Genomic DNA, 19,266 nt, shown 5'->3' with positions numbered 1-19,266 from the left:
GTCAGGGCAGGCTTCAGGCACAGACTGATCCAGGGGCTAAGGCATACCCTTGGGGTTCTTGCACCATTGCTTGGTTGCTTGCTGCACTGAGGCCCTTCTTCAGCTTTCACGATGCTTACCAGCAGCCCCAAACCTCTGGGCCTCTAGCTTAGCAATCCTAGTGAAGGGAGAAATCCTCCCTGAACGGCAATACAGAAAATCCAAAGAACATTCTGATGGGTCATTCTTGCACTTGTCCGGGGGTGGGACTCAAGCCTGGCCCAGCTCAGACTATATTCTGTACCCCAGGGCCAAAAGGAACACATGAAATTGTGCAAAGAATAGTACCCAGGAGTGCTGCGTAGGAAAAAAACAACAGATGTCCACTGTCACTTCTAACAAGTCAAGATTATGATCATGGGATATTTTAATAGGTTTGAAACTATAAAATTTTGCTCTCTACAATGGGCGGAGATAATGGGTTTTCCATTTCAAGGCAACATGTCCAGGAAGTCCAAATATCTGACATTATCTGATCTGTCTATACTAAACATATTCTTGAATACCAGAGTGGAAATATGCTTATAAAATAGACCAAAACAAAACAAAGCATCCCAAAAATGTAATTTGTAAATCAGATTACAATCCTTTGGTCTCTCTGAAACTTTTTGCTCAGGATAAAGTATTTCTGTGGTGCACCCTGACAAAATTTATCTTCTTCATTTTAGTCATGAACTTTTTCAAAGGCAGGGTTTATTAAGTTGTTTATGGCCTCAATAAGTTGCCGAGGCTGGCCGTGCATTTGTGATCCTCCTGTCTCAGCCTCCAAAGTCACTGTGATAATAGGTAAGTGCTACTGCACTGGGCCATATTTAGCTCTAAATCATAAAGCAACTTAAGAAGTTCTATTTGGATTATTCTTATTAATTTCATCTACTCTCTCCCCAAATCTTCCTGATCAGCTGCACAGAGTGACATTTCCTTAAACTGATTCTTGAGTAGATGACCAGTTTTACCCTCCAGAGTGCACAGTACTCATATTGAATAAAGGTTTCCTAATAAGAAAACTCATCTAAGGACAAAAGTTTGCAAAACCTTCCATGTGAAGTTGCTGATTTTTACAGTAACACCATGAGAACACAAACAAGAACCAATACCACATGCCAGTGTAATGATAAATACCTTTTATTTGGAATTTTACAATTAAAGTCACATTTCCAAGGCATCTTCAAGAAGGCAGACATGATGAATGTGTTTTAAAGCAATGATTCTCATCTATGATTAAGACATTCTTAGATGCTTTGGAGCATCAAGAGCAACACAAAATCTTCAAAACAAAACTAGTTTTAAATCTATTTTATTTAAAACCATTTACAAATAGGCCAAATATCACTCAGCCTAAGAAAACTTCAAGCTTTTTAACAACATCATAGTCCAAAAAGACTAATACTTCCTGCTGATTCAGCTCACAGTATTATCCCTTCCCAGGCAGCAGTGCTGTCTCTAGAAATATCTTATGGGCACCTTCTACAGCATCAGAGATCCACAGAGCCGCAGACATGACCCTGCCCACAAGAAGCTTACAGTGTATCCAGAGAGACAGGAAACATCCAGAACAGACAAATGGAGCTGGCTCCAAGTCCACACCTCTGTCTTAACAAGAGTTATCACCCCATAAGTCATCATATGTTTTAGCAAATGAGCCACAGGAATAGTCTAGCAATTACATGCTGCATCGAGTTTCAACTTGACATATCAAAACAAAAGACTGCATTTTATTTTATATTTTTGTGGTGCTAGGAATTGAACCCAGGGTCTCACATATGCTAAGCACACGTTCTATCATCGAGTTATAGCCCCAGCCCAAAAAAGGTTTTATTTAGTTCACTGATATGTGTGCTCACTCATGTTTCCACTCAACTGAATCGAGAAAAATGTAACTCCCAGCCAACTGTACCATAAAGTCTGCTGTCCTAAATGAAAGAATGGCATGCCCATGTCCTAGAGTTTCTGCACAGTTCCACATCCTGATGTCAAATTCAGTAGTTACTGCTGAACCGATGTACAAACTCAGACAGTGTGTAGACAGCACCCCATCCTACTTCAGGATCCATGCTTATGAAATCATTCAAGTTCATTTTGGAGTCTAGAAAAATACATGAAAGAAATGTCTTGAAAACACAATTTTGGCTTAGCTGCAATAAAACCCAGAAGACAAAAAGCAGGAGAAATTATTCAAATGGACAGGGCTTCAAGATCACTTCTGTGGTATTCCTCCCTGCCACAGATTGGAGGACACAGACAACTAAATACTAAGTTGCAAACTAGAGGAAAAAACGATTATGATTTCACGAAATAACTATAAATGAAAACAAACTACATAGACATATGATTTTAAAGAATTATTAATTTTTTAGATGTAAGAATAGTATTGTGGTCATTTTTTTAAAGAAAGGAAACCCTTATATTTTAGAGATATATTCTAAAATAGCCAGAGTTAAAAGGATATACTTTTTAAAAATATTTTTTAGTTGTTGATGGGCTTTATTTTGTTTGTTTATATGTGGTACTGAGAATGAACCCAGTGCCTCATACATGCTAGGCAAGCACTCTGCCACTGAGCCACAACCCCAGCCCACAGGACATACTCTTTTGCTTCAGAGTAACTCAGGTGGCAGGAAGTGGCTGAGATATAAACAAATCCACCAGCCATGAGCTGTCAGGGTTGTAAGTCAGATAAACTATTGTATCTGGTTTTGTTACGTGATTTAAATTTTCCACATAAAAACCTTTTTGGACTGGGGATATAGCTCAGTGGTGGAGAGTTTTTTTCCTACCATGTGTGGGGCCCTGAGTTTGACCCCTAGCACCATGGGGGGGAAAAAAACTTTTAAAGTACGTGCAGCTTTCTGCTTCTGCCCCTGGAAGAACTGTTATAGGAACTGCACTTCTATCACAAACTACCAGAAAACTGGACAACACACGCGAAGGAACTGGACAATGGCAGCGACTGGACAATGGCAGCACATGATTGAATTTTAAGGATCAGAAACAAGTTAGGGGAGACCAGGATGCTCCAGCTCACTTCCTGGAGGGGCACACTAATGGCCTGGCAGTCTCCCTGGGTGAGAGGACAGCAGCTGACGTTCAAGAAGGCCTCCAGGAGCTAGGGGCGAGAGGCAGAGCATCAGCGAGCAGGGAGCTGCAGAGAGTCCCAGTGAGCTGCAAAGGGAACCCTCTGAGTCTTTGGGCAAGTAATGAGCTTTCATACTGGGTGAAGTACACGAGACCAGGGGGAGAAGAGCAGAAAGCAGCAGGTCTGACAACTCCCAGAATTTCCAAGGTAACAATTCACATTCCTTTGTTTCCTTACCATGGAGGAAAGGTGCTCCTTTCTTTAAAACCACTGAGTGCTAAGTGGAAAATACTGGTAGTCCTGCAGACAGACAGGTTGCCACTAAAATTTATTAAATGCATATACTTAGTCATAGCCTACATGTCAAAAATAACAAATTTTTAGTCATAAGGGTCACTCCCAAAACTACATGCAAGAAACTGAGTAAACTGCTCTTTTTTTTTTTTTGGTACAGGGGATTTGAACTCGAGTCACTTGACCACTAAGCCACATCCCCAGTCCTATTTTGTATTTTATTTAGAGACAGGGTCTCACTGAGTTGCTTAGCACCTTGCTTTTGCTGAGGCTGGCTTTGAACTTAGGATCCTCCTGTCTCAGCCTCCCAAGCTGCTGGAATTACAGGCCTGTGACACTGTGTCTGGCTAACTGCTCTTCTTAATGCATGTGTTTAGACATTCATTCATCTAGTTTGCCTTCTTTTGAATCTTTTTTTTTTTTTCTTTTTTAAACCTTCGTTATTTTTAACAAAACACCATGAATTAGCTAAAAGTAATTCATATGTATCCTAACTTCTAATATATTCTTTTGATAAATACAGTGTTTGAGGTACTAAACTCATCGCATGACAGAACATTATAATTCAGTTAAATAACTACATGAGAAACCAACACATTTACCCCATGTTCCACAGTGGATCTCTTTTGTTGGTTTTTATTTCTTTGTTGCTGTTGCTGTTGTTGTTATTGATTTGATCCTGGGGATTAAGCCCAGGGAGGCTCTAACACTGAGCTACACCCCCATCCCTTTTTTCTTTTTCACTCTGAGACAGGGTCTTGCTGAGTTACTCGGGGCCTTGCTCAGTTGCTCAGGCTGGCTTTGAACTTGCAATCCTCCTGCATCAGCCTCCCAAGTCACTGGGATTACAGGTGTGTGCCACCATGTCCAGCAAGATTCCTTTTTTTATTCAATCTTAAATTCAGGAGGCCCCTGGTAAGTTAACTATAACTAAAGCCCAAAAGACTCCTCCCTGAGAAATCCTTCCTCAAGCACTGTGCACTAACCTGCTAACTGGCCCTGCCACTCTCCAGCTGTGTGCCCTACACAAAGGGCCGAACCTCATGCTCCTCTCTCTATCCATCTAGTCAATAAGGAAAATCACACTCAGCTCATTGGGTTCTAGTGAAAATTAAATTAAACTCATACGTTAAGGGGCTGGTCAAAGCCTGGCACAAAATGGCACCTAATGAGGTGGAGTCACCTAAACCAAAAAATGGCCCACACAGGACCAGGGCTGACCAGGTGGAGTTTAGTAATTGCCTGCCAGGCTAGGCTCTTAGGTGCCCACATCTAGAAGAGAAATGAGTAGCTGCTGAAGGCACAGTGTGCCTAGACCAGACCCCAGACAGACTATGAGGTAGTCTTCTAACTTAGGAACCTGTCCAGTCCTAATGCTCAGGCTGGGAAGCAGGGAAGTATACCAATAAGCATTCCACATAATTTTTTTTTTCATACCAGGAATTGAATTCAGGGGGTGCTTAACCACTGAGCCACATCCCTAGCCGTGTTATTTTTTATTTTGAGTCGGGCCTCACTAAGTTGCTGAGGCTGGCTTTGAATTTGCGATCCTCCTTCCTCAGCCTCCTGAGCCACTTGGATTACAGTGTACGCCAGGCATTTTTTTTTTTTTTTTTTCTTTTAAATAAGAGCTTTTCACAGCCTCAAAAATCAGAGTCTGAATCTTCTTTTAAGTGTTCTCTCCCTTCAAACATGCACATATTTTTTACTTTCTTCCTCGATGAACTATTTATACAACGGCCCTGCCTTCCCGGCATCCTGAGGAGTTTTCAGAGCGCTTTCATGCAGACTGCATTAGCCATGTGCTGGGATGATCTCACCTGGATGCAGGAATGTTGTGAATGACTTCCAGCCACAAACAGTGCTTCAAATGCACATGAATGCCAGACAACCGTAATAGGAAGAGTAACCCACCATCTTCTTAGATCTCAGGAAATTATCAATTGGACTGCGGCCTAGAAGCCCACAAATGAAACAAGTACCTCACTAAACCCGGCTGGCTCTCACCTCCCTCTAACACAGGGTTCATTACAAAGTCACTGAAATGACATTTCACACTTGGGAAGGATGCACTGGGGATTGCTTTCGCCATAACAAGAAACCCTACCATGGCAAGTGCTACTTGTTCCAATGCTAAACAACACGAGGATGCAGGCCTTTGGCATCCAGTGTCCCACAGTAGCTACATCCGTTAATCTGGTAGTTTGCAAGTGCCATGGCTCCACTCCTTAAAAGCTCTCCTCTCCCAGGAGCTCTTACACCTTCCATACCTGTCCTCTGAGTCCCAACTTCCAAACCTAAGAAACACACAGAACTAGCACTTCCTCTTCCCTCCTCACCACTCAAACCCCTGGGGCAGGTGCCTGCGGCTCACCTCCAGTTTCAATACAGGGGTATGGTGGAGGAGGCTCTCTCCAGTTCCCACTGGAGTCTTTCATGTGAGAGCGGTCAGAAGCAAAGTTCTTCAGGTAGGAATCTGCACGGATCACTCTGAATTTCCTGCAAATCAATCACAGACCCTTGCGTTAGGGAGGCATCACGCTGGAAAATTCTGACTCAACTTTTATAGACTCATTTTCTAGGACATGCACAAAACTACTCATGCATTTTTTTTTTCCTGTTAGCAATATAAAGCTTTATTACCTATTAAATAATCTATGGGAAATAACTGGAACCTAAAGCTATGAAGGTACAGAAAAATACGTACCTAGTTGCCTTTATTTACTCAATTACAATTCAGGCAAAGGGCATGAGCTTCTGGTGTTGGCCTCACAATTCTCCTAATTTTGGCAGCATCAGGCAACCCCAACACCCCCCACCAAACAAGAGTATGAGATAAACCCCCAGGGTGCCCTGAAGAAAATGTCTGAGATCTCATCACAAATTTTTAAGACTGCCAACCTTTCCTATGATGGATAACCTTCAAAGCTCTAATGTTATTTTTTTTAATCTCCTGTGTAACAAGCACATCATTCTCAAGTACTGACTCAGCACCAAGGCCAAGCAAAGTAAGTGATCTTCGCAAAACAAATGCAAAAGAAAGGGAGAAAAAAAGAAAGCGAAGAACCTCTGTGCAACCACCAAGGCCTTATGTCAGACACTAATTCATCCTGAATTTCCTCACCTCCTAAACTGTGGATGAATGTCATCGTCAGACTTAAAGGCCTCTTCTACGTATGTGTCAAAGGGGCAGGGAAATGGCAAGACAGTATCGAGATCATAAATGAAGCTCTGTCCTCCACTTGACACATGAAGCAAAACAACATGGTAATCCTAGAAGTAAAAATTGCTGATGTTAACCAAGTTACTCTAGGATGACAAATTCCAAGGTCCCACTAGCAATGCACATATATCATCACAAAAATAGATGTAGGAAGAATGCAGCCTTCCTTATAACATCAAAATAAAAATAATAATAATAAAAAAGAGCAAACACAAAGCCCTGAAAACAGACTAAATGTCCACTGTCAGAGAAATGGCTAAGCAAATAAAGGAAATGATCATATATATTAAACACATACCCTTTGACCCAACAATTCCACCTCTAGGAAACTAACAGGAAAATTGTGTTAAGTAGGCAAAGGTGTATGTACCAAGAAAATCTCTAGCTTGTTGATAACAGTGAAAATTCTGAGACAGCCAAGTCCTTTGATAAAAGAATGGTTAATAAACTATGATACAGCCACATAGTAGGATACTATGCAGCTATTAAAACAAATAAGCACATTTATGTGGAAAACTGAAAAATATTCATTATCTATTATTATTAAAGCTACCATATAGTAGGGCACCTGTGCATTTGGAAGTATATACACGTGCATGTGAAGAAGAGGGAAACTCTACAAGGACACCCTCTGCTGCAGTCTGGATTTCCAATACCCCTCAAAGTCCCATATGTTAAAGGCTTAGACCCCCAGCACGGTACTACAGGGAGGTGATGGAACCTTCAGAGGTGGGGCCTAGTGGGAAGTCTTCTGGCGTTGGGGACATGCCTTTCAAGGAGACCATGGAGTCCCAGTCCTTCCTCTTTCTTTCTCCCCTCACCCATGATGTAGACAGCTTTGTTCCATCCTGCACTCCAGCCTTGGTGTGCTGCCTCACCACAGGCCCAAAAGTAACTGATCATGAACTTAAACCTCTAAAACTGAGAAGCACAACGAACCAAATTTTCTAAGTTGATTTATCTTAGGTATTTGTTACAGTGACAGAAAGCTGACTAACACCCTCCAAACTTTTGACAAAAGGAACTTCTTGACTTTCGTGTGCATAGGTAAAGGACTTTAATATCCAGTTTACACTTTTCTAATTAAAAAAAAAGAAAAAAAGTACTTTAAAAAAAGTCAGTCATGCCCTCATCTGTAGCCATTAGGGGGAAGGATAAAGTTTCTGTCATCCAGATTGGTCACAGAGTACATATATTACTTCCTACACTCTCTCCCAGACACAAGGCACTGCCAACACCAGCTAAAGGTCAAAAGGATTTCAAGTAGACTGGTGCTTTGGCCCCTCAGAAGAAAAATGCTCTTTACAGACAACAGCACATCAAAATAAATCTCAATCTAACAACATTAGTAATACCATCTTATATTCCTGCAATATTTCAGAACTTAGAAAGCACGTTCTCAAACATCATTCCATCTGAGCCCTGCAAAGCCCCTGTGAGGTGGGAAAGTTAACTGAGACTGGAAACATACCATCAGCCTGAGAGCTTCCCTTGGCTCCAGCTCCATCCTAGTAGAGCAGAAATAGCATCAGAAATGGATGCTTCCTCCCTCCACTCCTTTTATCCCTCCAGACAAATGAACAAAAAGCTGCAGCCCGTGGGGGCCCACCACTTCCTTCCGCTAGGCTTGCTCAGGGCACACATTCCCCCACTGCAGCAGCAACCTCCTCCGCCCCTCTCCACCACACAAGCTCTGGCTCAAAGGCTTTCTCCCCCAGGAATGCTCTCTTCATCTTTCCTAACCTCTGCCGGAAGTAATCTCCACCTTATCAAAAATCTCTCTCTTAACATCTTCAACTCCTGTTATGGTTTCTTCCAAGTTTATATTCCCTATTATTTGTGGGAGACTGCTGCTCTACTACAGATACAAGGGTGGAAAAATAAACCTTACCCTCAGGGGTCACTAGAGGAACGCAGGGGAATCAGAAGTGAAGGGATGCAGCACAGCACGATGAAGAGGAAGAGCAAGAGCACACGCCCCTCCATTTCCCAGCCTCAGCTTCCTCTTATAAACTGGAGATAACTGGAGTCTCTACCTCCAGTGTTAATGGGACAGGCAGTATGTCAATGCTCTTCCTTTTCAAACGCCAATAAAGAAACAGAGGAGACTGGGGCCCACCTGCCAGGACAGAATCACTCAGGTGTTGCCTGAGAGCTTTCCAGAAAGAAGACGGCATATGGAAAACCAGGAGCAACGACCACCCACAGCCCAGTCACTCAGGCCCACATTCCTACGTGGCAGGTGCTGCTGGGCTGGGGAGCAGTAGGGGAACTGTCTCATGGCGTACACGTGGAGCCACGAAACACAAACAGGCAGTAGCCTCACTCCCGGATGGGTTCAGTGCTTGCCCAGCTGCCAGGAAATAACCCGCTGGGCTGGGCACAGGGGACCCTCCTGGAAGGGGATCTGCCCCTGGAGGCGGGGCTGCCCTACCGGCTCAGCAGGGCTAACCATTTCCTCCAAGAGGACAGCACTGAGGCAAAGATAAATCTGCCAGGGTGTGGGGAGACTCCTGCAGCGGGACTGCTGCCCTGAGCTGCCATGAGATGGGATGCAAGGGGATGGGTCCACAGGTCCTTTTCCCTCAAGCCTCGGAAGACGGGGAGCAGCTGAGCAGTTCCGCAGGAGGGATGGCTTCTAGAGCAGGTGGACAGTCTGCAACAGGGGTTACGTAGCACTGCCAACAACCACTATCGCTTCCTCAGCCCCAAATACCAACTCTTTTTTTTTCTTTTTTTTTTTTCATATTGAAGACTGTGCCCAGGGTGCTTCACCACCAAACAACCTCCCCAGCCCTTTTTATTTATTTATTTTTTTATTTTTGAGACAGGGTCTCACTAAGTTACTGAGGCTGGCCTCAAACTTATGATCCTCCTGCCTCAGTCTCCCAAGTCATTAGGATTATAGGCATGTGCCACCATACCCAGTCCAACTCTTCTTAGGCCTCCTCTGCATTACCTCATTTAAGTCTTATAACCCCATTGACACTGAAGAGACAGGCTATATACTAGTCCAGGTCCCACACACTGCGACTTAAAACCCCTGCTCTTAACCACAACAGTGCTGAGTTTGCACTTTGATGTTAGTGCAACACATCACCTGCTGGCCAAGACAGGGAGTAGAAGTTCTGTGAGTCCCTGAGTTTGTGCCTGGCATATAAAAGGCACCCAATAAACCTATGTGAACTAAATGAAGACAATTTAAATGACACACCATGGTCTTCAGTAGGTATCCAGAAAGCAGGAGTTTATTATGTTGTCAATTATAAAATCCCTCTTTAACTTTTTCCTCCATCATTATTAATAAACAATTCCATTCTTCAGGAGGACAGGTTAGTGACACTCAGAGGTGTAATGGAAAGGACCCAGGTCTGAGACCCAGTTCTGCCACTGACCTTGGGCTACCTTGCCTTTCTGGGCTTTTTTCTTCATCTGAAAAATGAAGGGGCTGGAGTGGGTCTCTGTGTATAGGTGCATGCACGTGCGCTTTGTCTTTTGTTTTAGATCTATGTTTTTAAGTGGAGGTCATGTTCAACCAGGAGCCTATTAAGAACACTAAATCCTGAACCCTCTCTAGATGAACCAACCCAGAAATCTATAATTTTAACTAGTCTCCAGAGAGCTCTAATATGCAGCTACAACTACATACTGATAAAAGTTCCTTTCAGTGCTAAATGGATAAGTCTAGGAGACTACAAATATGTCTCCCACACTGGCCATTTAAAATCATGCCTGGAAGTAGTCTGAGGTTATCCATGAAAATGGTTTGCTACTCTCTTAACCCAGAAAATCCCACAAAAATCATGCAAATCAAGAGGTCAAATCTTCATGTTCACTTTATAAACACCTGTGAAACTGCCATCATAGGTGTGCATATCTGAAAAGACATGCACCTGAAAGATGTCCCTCTAAAGAAGCAAGGTGTATGATTCTAGGATTACAGTGGTGGAATGGGTAGCTGTGCTCAGGCCAAACTGGGTCTGGACACAAGGTCAGTGGCCCAAAAACAGTGCTGAATTTTTGTGCATGTGCTTAGAAATACAGAGAATTATGCTGAACTTAAGGGTTTAGAAGTAGGTTCTCTGGTCATTGAACATATCCAGGTGAAGAAAGCACCCTGATGCTTACAGAGCTCCTGGCCAGATGAACTTGTACATGTGCTTCCCCTGCCACCTGAAACAATCATTATCAGAAAGAAACCGTTCCTAAGCCAGAGGAGGAGATTGCACTAAAGAAAAAGCTATCCCAGAAGAAAACTGAAGAAACAAAAACTAATGCACTGGAATAAATTTAGTATAAAATAAATGCAGCCAGGTGCAGTGGTGCATGCCTGTAATCCCAGCAGCTCAGGAGGCTGAGACAGGAGGATTGCGAGTTCAAAGCCAGTTCAAAGCCAGCCTCAGCAAGGCACTAAGCAACTCAGTGAGACCCTGTCTTTAAATAAAATGCAAAACAGGGCTGGGGATGTGGCTCAGAGGTTGAGTGCCCCTGAGTTCAATCCCTGGTACCAAAAAATAAATAAATAAATAAATAAATAAATAAATAAATAAATAAATAAATAAATAAAATAAATCCAAATAAAGCATAAATAAATAAAATCATTCCTATAATTCCAAAATAAAAATATGCCTGTAGCATTTCTACCTTAGACCAAATAATATCTATTCTCAAAAGGTTCATTTATTAGTAATTGTCATAGCCTTTCTCTCCTGTCCCTGTCTACTCTGCTTCCCCAAAGTGTACAGACCACTCAGGGGTCACAACGAACACTGAAGACTCTCTGAGTGGCCATCTTACCCAGATCACAGGTCCATTTCCAGGTCTTGCCTGCTGTTTCCAGATAGGTATCTACAAAATATAGTACATCCTATAAGTTTCAGTTAAGCCAGTACTAGGTCATTTAAAGCAGTACATAAGTGAGAAATAAAATATTTCTAAGCAACCAAAAATCAAGGTTAAAAAAAAAAATCTTGGAAATGAAAGGCACGATAAATCAAATTTTTAAAATAAAGAAAAATCAAAGTAAAAGAATAAATTAATGAATAAGAAGTCAAACCCTTCTAAGAGGTATCCTCAACTGTGAAAGCTCATAAGAATTCAAGTTATTGTGAAGTCTTCTTTGGAGTGAAAAAGTGTCTGGACTAGGACTCAGAACACCTGGCAGAGCTTGGGCACAGTGGAGCAGGCCTGTAATCCTAGCAACTCATGAGGCTGAGGCAGGAGGATCACAAGTTCAAGGTCAGCCTCAGCAACTCAATAAGGCCCTAAGCACCTTAGCAAGATCCCATCTCAAAATTAAAAGAAAGGACTGGGGATGTTGCTCAGTGGTTAAATAACCCCAGGTACCAAAAAGAAAAAAAAAGAATGCCTGGCAGGTTCAAGTCTTGACTTCTCATTTAATTATTCACAGGACTACTAGAGTCTTTATTTCCTCTCCTCTAAAATGGAGAAAGTTGTCCAAACTTTGCTTCCATTAGGATCAAATGAAATGATGCCTGCAAGAGAGTTATAAAAAAAAATGGGTTCACATTTCTAATACTTCTTGGAGGTTTACTATGGTTCTATTTAAAACTTCAGAGACAAATCTTTACTTCAAACCTAAGAATTATGTGGCTTCCATATAAGCACTTAAAGCTCTAAATTAATACCTAAAGGGACTTAATCTGTGTATGCATGCCATCTACAAGTCCCTCACCTACAAGTAAGGAACTAAACTCTTCTAACTCAACTGTGTCTATAAGAGAAAAAAATCTCATTCAAAAACAAACTTCAAAATGTTGCTGAATTTTCCAAAGCACATCTTAGTACTTACTGAACCCATGCTACACTTAACTTCTACACTCATCCTAAATCTCATTTCTTTTCTTCACTTACTCACCAACTTACCATCTTCCTCTCATTTGATATGAAGACAGCGTAACACTCTTCCAAAGGATATTGGTTGTGGTTTTTGATGTATTCACAGAGCTTCCAAATATTTTCTTCACTGAAATAAAACAACTGGTTAATCAATATAATTATAAGTGAACACTCTGTTATTCAAATTTGAATTAAAGACTGACGGTGACAAAAAAATTCGAAGAGACTTTTAAACACCTTCTAATCCAACAACTAGCGAACATTTAAATCTCCTCTTGTACAAGCACAGTGGCCACACCTGTAATCTCAGCAACTTGGGAAACTGAGGCAGGAGATTGGCGAGTTCAAAGCCAGCCTCAGCAACTTAGCAAAACCCTAGGTAACTTGGTGAGACCAGGTCTCAAAATTTTTTAAAAATTTAAAATTTAAATAAAAAAAGGACCAGGGATGTGGCTCAGTGGTTAAGCATCTCTGGGTTTAATCCTAGTATGTATAAATGTATGTATAAAAACATTTAAAAAAAAAGTCCTCTAAAACATCACCAACAATCTGCTCTCCAATCTGCGCTGAGGTGGGACCTCTACAGACACAGGGCTCATTACCCCACAGCACTGCTTGCCTATGGAGAAAGTTTACAACCAATAAAAGGTTATGTCAAGATTGCATAAGCTTTGGGTTTAGAGACTTGAAATACAGCTAGAATTCCAACTGAGCCAGTTACAAGGTAGGAAGCATTGACCCTCTTGAGCACTCTAAGAATCTCCTTTTTTCATCTGTAAAATGCATACAATCATATCATATTGTAAATACTCAATAAATCTTAATTAACGTTGGTTCCCTGCTTGCCTTACATAAAGGGGAAGTTGGGTGTTTTGGGGAAGAAGGCTCCTAGCTGGCAAGGATCAGGAACAGTTCCATGCTATGTCCAGGAATTCTTCCAGGTGGAGTCTCTGTGAGTGGGATTCCCTGAGCCCCTCTATTTAGGAGGAGTTCTTAACTTTTAGAAAGCCCTTGCTCATACTGAACTAAAACCCATCTTCCTACACCTCTATCCTGGATCAATCAATCTTCTCTATGACAGGCCTTGATTGATCTGAAGCAGTGGCCAGAACCAACTAAACAAAGTGGTGCCCAGCGCATCAAATAAGTAACTGAACCACACTCGCAAGTAACTAAGCACTCGCAAGTAACTAAGCACACACAAGCAAACTAGCCACACTCCCAAGCATGGGCAAATGTGGTCACTGCTCAGCCTCTGAGCTCAGCCTCTTGTTAATGAACCACACAATACCTTTGCTCAAAGTGAGCTACACCCACAACTATGTATGACAAATACCATGCAGTAGCTAAAACTTTCTAAATCCAAGTTTTGAGAAGACATTTATCTTTCTGGCCGACAGAAATTTTGAAGAGTTTTCCACAAACATCTTCAAGTTTATGAAGTACAAACACTAAATTAAGTGCTTGGAGGACAGGATGATAAATTAAAGTTTACATATGATGAGAGGAGATATAAAGATCAATAAATAGCAAACAGCACAGAAAGATAAAATGATGCATACCAAAAGCTCAGAGGAGGGGGTCATCATTTGGAGGGATATGGGAAGATGGAAAAGGTACAGGTCGGCAGTTTCTCCTTGTCTGTTCCCCCGCCCTCATCCTACAGATGGGTACAGAGTTCTTAAATCCATAAGCACTATCTGTAGACTGAATTATTGTGTATTATATATTATTATGAATTATGTACTGAATACATAATTAGCTTCAATACACAGTGCCTATTAATTTTCAATCCTGTGTGAATATTACACAGAGGAAAAAAAATTTGAACATAGAGTTTATTCCTTTTTTATCATCAAGAGCAAGACTAATATGCTGAAGAATCTCATGAATCTTTTGATGCTAAAACAATGGGAATGGGCTTATATTTGGAAATGCAGGGAGCCCCACTTAGAATAGAACAGCAAAAAGGGTGATGATAATGTCCCCAAGTTGTCAGGTGGTCACTCTGATAGACAAAAGCTACCAAAGAAGCATAAGGACTGAGACCACAGGGGTTGCCCAGAATGGGCTGAGGCCAGAGAAGCCAGCTGAGTGCACATTCCTGACACAGGTGCTATGCAAATATTTGGAAAAAAAAAAAATTAAAACAGAATCAGAATACCCTAGGGGCTTGTAGCTCAGTGGCATGATGGGCAAGAACAAGGGCCCAGGTTGGTCCCCAACACTGCAAAAAAAAAAAAAAAAAAATTGCTGTGCAAACCGTACAGTCCCACACAAACACTGGTGACCACTATCATCATTAAATGGGTTTTGAAAGATAAGTAATATCTGACAGAAACTAACGGAAGAGAAGGCATTTATTTCAACTTAGAAGAACCTGCTAGAGCAGAAGTAAGGTGCACCTACTGATGTGCTCAGACAGGATAGGGCACTGTTTCCCAAGCACAAGCAATCATGTCCCAAGAGGACATTTAGCAATGTCTGGAGTCATGTCTGGTGGTCACAAATGAGAGAAGGGTGCTAACAGAATCTAGCAGGTAAAGGTCAGGGATGCTGCTACACATTCTACACAAGGGACAGCCCCACACACTAAGAATAATCATGTTCTAAATGCCAATAGAGCCAAAGCTAAGAAACTCTGCAGCAGAACTGAGAAGGCAAACTCAAATGAGTCTGGAGACATGGTGACCAGATCTTGAACCTGTTATGCTCAGGAGATGGGCTTTGTTTGTGCCTCTATCCTTTGAAATGTGATCAATGGAGCTGCCTTGGACACCTCCACTGTTCCAACTTACAAGTCTAGACCCTCTGGGGTGGAACCTTAACTTCTCTGATGATTCTCCAATACATTCAGATTTAGAACAGCTCTCAGCAGCATAAAGCCAGCAAAGGATAAAGACTGACTAGAATGGGAGAGCTAGGCAGACAGGCCTGTTAGGAAGCACATGGGAGGTCCTCATGATGCCCAGGGAAGGCTGGTCTTGAGCTGAAGGAACATAAAAGACCATCTACTCACAAGACATTTATCTCTTGCCATTCTCCCACCAGATCACTCTACCGGAATTGTATGAGTCTCCCTGCTGTTCCCAGAATACTGACTGCATGCTTCCTTCTTAGGCCTTTGTACCTGCTGTTCTCCCTGCCTGAAATGACCTTCCTCCATTATCCACAAAGCGCCCACCCTCTTTTCCACAGATCTCTGTTCAGTATCACCTGATCAGCAAAATCTTTCTTAAATATCCTAATATAAAAATAGTATTAGTCATCAACTTTTGCTTTGTCCTATTTTTCTCATAGCATTTACCACTACCCAAACACACTTCACTAGTCCTTGTCTGTTTTTCCCCATCAAAATCTAAGAACCAGGAGATGTTACCAAGGAAGTTATCAATTTGGTTCACTGCTGTTTCCCCAGTGCCTAGAATCACACATCACATACTCCAAGTGCCTAATAAACATTTATTTATTGAATGAATGAATGAAACATTGACTGTTTCTCCTAGGGGTGAGAACAGGATTTAGGAGACAGAACATAAATACAGTGCAGCAATTGAGAAGCATGAACTTCAGCATCACACAGAGGTTCCGGGCTGAGCACCACCACTTAGTAGAGGGGTGATCTTGGACAAAAGTCTTTCTATAGCAAAATGAGGATAATATAATGATAGAACCAATCTCCTAGGTATGGATGGAAGCAGTTGGCATTGGCCCTAACATGGCCAGAGTTGAACAATGTTAAACTCTTGGTGGCATTGGTTAAATGACCAGCTCAAGGAGGAATGGGTAATGGTCCTGAGGTTTCTTGCACGTTGAGGAAGAAATTATTACTTGGAAATGGGAAAGAGGAGGTGTGGGGGTGAAAAAGAGCAAGGTAGGGGTGGTGCTTCAGCTGCTGAGGCACCTAGGTAAGAGGTACAGTGTCTGGGCTCCCTTTCTTCATTCAGAAGCTGTGAGGATCAGGCAAATTACCGGCACCCCTCTGTGCTTCAGCGTTATTTAAAATGAAGATCGCAACAGTACTAACCCCTTGGGTTACAGTGGGATTCAAATGAATTAGTTTACATAACCACAGTAACAATGCTTGGCATATGGCAAGCGCAGTGCAAATACAATCATTATAATAATGACAATTCCTGGCTGTTAGCTAGGTGACCTTGGGAAAATATTTCAAACTCTGTGCCCCCATTCTCTTCCAAAATTAAAATGACTTGCACCTCAGTCTGAAACCACACAGGCTTCAGCAGAGTAACTTCCAAAGGTCTTCGGCGCGCCACCCTCACTCACGACTCCCCTTCTGCGCCCCCAACCACTGAGATCTGCTGAGCTTGTCCAACTGAAAAGCGCCAGACGGAGGTAATGCACCATCGAATCCACAGCTCCTTAACGACTCCTCAACCCACCCTACTGCCCACGCTCTGCTCAAGAGAGAGGGCTCGCGTTCCCGCTCCCACCCTCCGCAAAACAATAGAACCCTGCAGTCTAGGCCCCGCGCGCTTAAGGGGACAGGAAGGAGCCGGCGATGGTCCTCTGCGGCGCGCCCAGCCAGGCAGGCAGACCCCGGGTGCAGCGCTGCACCCCCTCACCAGTAGCAGCTGCTGTAGACACAGGCGTCCCGCGGGGGACTGGCTGGCTGGTAGAGGGCGGAGGCGGTAACGTCCCCCTCCATGGCCCCGGCCTGGGACTCACGGACAGGACCCGCCGGTCCGCAGCAGCTGGCGCCAGTAGCCGAGCGGCGGGGGCGGAACCTGGGGCGGCCCGGGTAGTTTCCGGAAGGTGGAGCCAGGGACCGGTGGGCGGGGTCGAGGCGGAATGAGCGGCTCTGAGTCCCAGAAGGGAAGCCGGGGATGGAGCTAGCGGAACTCTGAGCTGCGGAAAAGGCGATGCAATCAGGGGAGGGTGGAGCCAGGGCAAAGTGGGCGGGACCGGGGTGGGTATACTGCGCGATTTCCCAGTGGGCGGATCTTGGAATGTGGAGGGCTGCGTGGTTCCGGATGGGCAGGGCCCTGGTGCGTGGAGCCCAGGAGGGGCGTGGCCGAAGCGCGAGCTCTAGTGGGCGAAGCCGAGATGCGGAACTCCGGGCGTTTGGGGTAGGTGGAGCCCGGGCGGGTGGGTGGAGCCCGGGCGGGTGGGTGGAGCCCGGGCGGGTGGGTGGAGCCCGGGCGGGTGGGTGGAGCTCGGGCGGGTGGGTGGAGCTCGAGCGGGCCAGAAGACCGCGAGGGTTCTGGGGGGCGGGGCCGGGCCGATTGGGCGCTAAAGGCTGTAACTGCGAGGACCAGTCAGGTGGGGAGGGGCGCGGCCGCGGGCGCTGAAGCGCGGGCCCCAGGAACGCTTGGGCGTGAGTTCCTGGCGACACCTCCAACCCCGGCTGAGGTTGCCAACTGTTGAAGACAGTTGAGACGCGGAAATAAGACGCTTGCGTGTGAAAATCGAAGCGTCGGCACTCTGCGTGGAGTCTGCAGGGACCGGGAAGAGGAGGGAGGGAGGATTTAATTCCAAACATGACCGAATTGAGGGATCGCGCCCCAAATCTCACCATATTGTGAATTTTTTGAAATTCAGAGATCAGTATATATTGGCTCAGGAGGATATACTGATTCCTTGATATAATAAAAGGTGGTAAAGAGTCTGCATGGTGTCTTTTTTGTGTGTTAAGTATATAATTTGCTGGCAGTATAGAAAGACCCCAAATAGTTTAAGCAGTGTTTAGCCGGGCGCGGTGGCGCATGCCTGTAATCCCAGCGACTTGGGAGGCTGGGGCAGAGGGTCGCAAATTCGAGGCCAGCCTCAGCAACTTTAGCGAGCCCCTATCTCAAAATAGAAAATAAAACGAACCGAGGTTATAACTCAGTGGTTAAATTACCCTGGGTTCAATTACCCTGGGTTCAATCCCTGGTACAAAAAAAAAAAAAAAAAAAAAAAAGCAGAGAAGCAGTGTACATCTCTGATGAATGAAGGATGTCGAGGACTTTCACTTTACCGTTTATAGCTTCTGCATTGTCTGTACTTGCAGTAGACATAAGTAACTGATTAGGGAACTTCCCATTATAAAAACTGAAATTCTTAGGTTCATTATAGGGCACCCACGTCAGATTCTCCAACTCTTAAAGAGTTCCAAAGCTCATAAATCCTAAAGACTTTGAACATAAGTCCTTAATGTCCACTATCAATTTATTGCTTTGGCTCCTTATCCACACTTAGATTTAGGCTCTATGCTAAATAACAGGATTTCATTATATCTTCCACCTTTAAAGACGAGGTTAATTGTTCTCAGCAGAGCCGGGGAGGGATACTGCCGGTGGAAGAATCTGCCTGCTGTTTGTGGTGGGGTGGGCAGGGACGAGTTAGGGGCATGATCCTGAGTACCTTAAGTGGGTTCTGCTGCAGTCACGGGCTCATAATGTAGTTAGTCCCTCTGTGGTTTTACAGCTTCACCTGATGGGTGCTGTAGTGCAGATTAAATACAGTAATTTATGGGGGGGGGGGGGATTTAGCATAGTGCCTGGCACAACATAGGTACTGTCAAAGATAAAGTCAGACATTAGCTAAAGTAGCAAAATAGGTTTTATTCAGTAAATACTGAATTTAGGGAACAGAACTGAATTAATTCCGATTTGTGCAGAGGTGATTTAGTTGAGTAAAAGGAAGAACACGGGAGGGGGAAAGCGGCAGTTCAGTATAGTCAGAGAAGTGAAAATTACCAAGGGTGTAAATACAGGAGGCCAGCTGTGTCTGCTAACTGGCAGTTATCTAAATTAGGGTTCTATCCTCCCAC

The 19,266-nt window shown here is 43.6% G+C and overlaps 1 protein-coding gene across 3 annotated transcripts; it reads right to left on the bottom strand.

The window, feature by feature from the left end:
- Positions 1 to 1,148: 1,148 nt before the first annotated feature.
- Positions 1,149 to 17,214, bottom strand: NTAQ1 (N-terminal glutamine amidase 1). Of its 3 annotated transcripts, none has more exons than XM_079151647.1 (6): positions 17,078 to 17,214; positions 12,519 to 12,618; positions 11,430 to 11,480; positions 6,534 to 6,682; positions 5,784 to 5,908; positions 1,149 to 2,125 (listed from the first exon to the last, which is right to left on the bottom strand). In XM_079151647.1, exons 1-6 carry the CDS (start codon positions 17,158 to 17,160, stop codon positions 2,019 to 2,021), a joined length of 615 nt encoding a protein of 204 aa, XP_079007773.1. In that variant the 5' UTR covers positions 17,161 to 17,214; the 3' UTR covers positions 1,149 to 2,018. The 3 variants fall into 3 exon arrangements, with proteins under 3 accessions (XP_079007773.1, XP_079007774.1, XP_079007775.1); XM_079151648.1 differs by having other exon boundaries at positions 12,519 to 12,613; positions 17,078 to 17,108; XM_079151649.1 differs by lacking the exon at positions 17,078 to 17,214 and adding an exon at positions 8,104 to 8,140 and having other exon boundaries at positions 12,519 to 12,541.
- Positions 17,215 to 19,266: the final 2,052 nt, after the last annotated feature.

The sequence above is a fragment of the Sciurus vulgaris genome (genome assembly GCF_902686455.1).
Source record: "Sciurus vulgaris genome assembly, chromosome: 1".
Classification (NCBI taxonomy): Eukaryota; Metazoa; Chordata; class Mammalia; order Rodentia; family Sciuridae; genus Sciurus; species Sciurus vulgaris.
The sequence above is the reverse complement of the archived record's forward strand: the minus strand, read 5'-3'. Positions and strand labels throughout refer to the sequence as shown.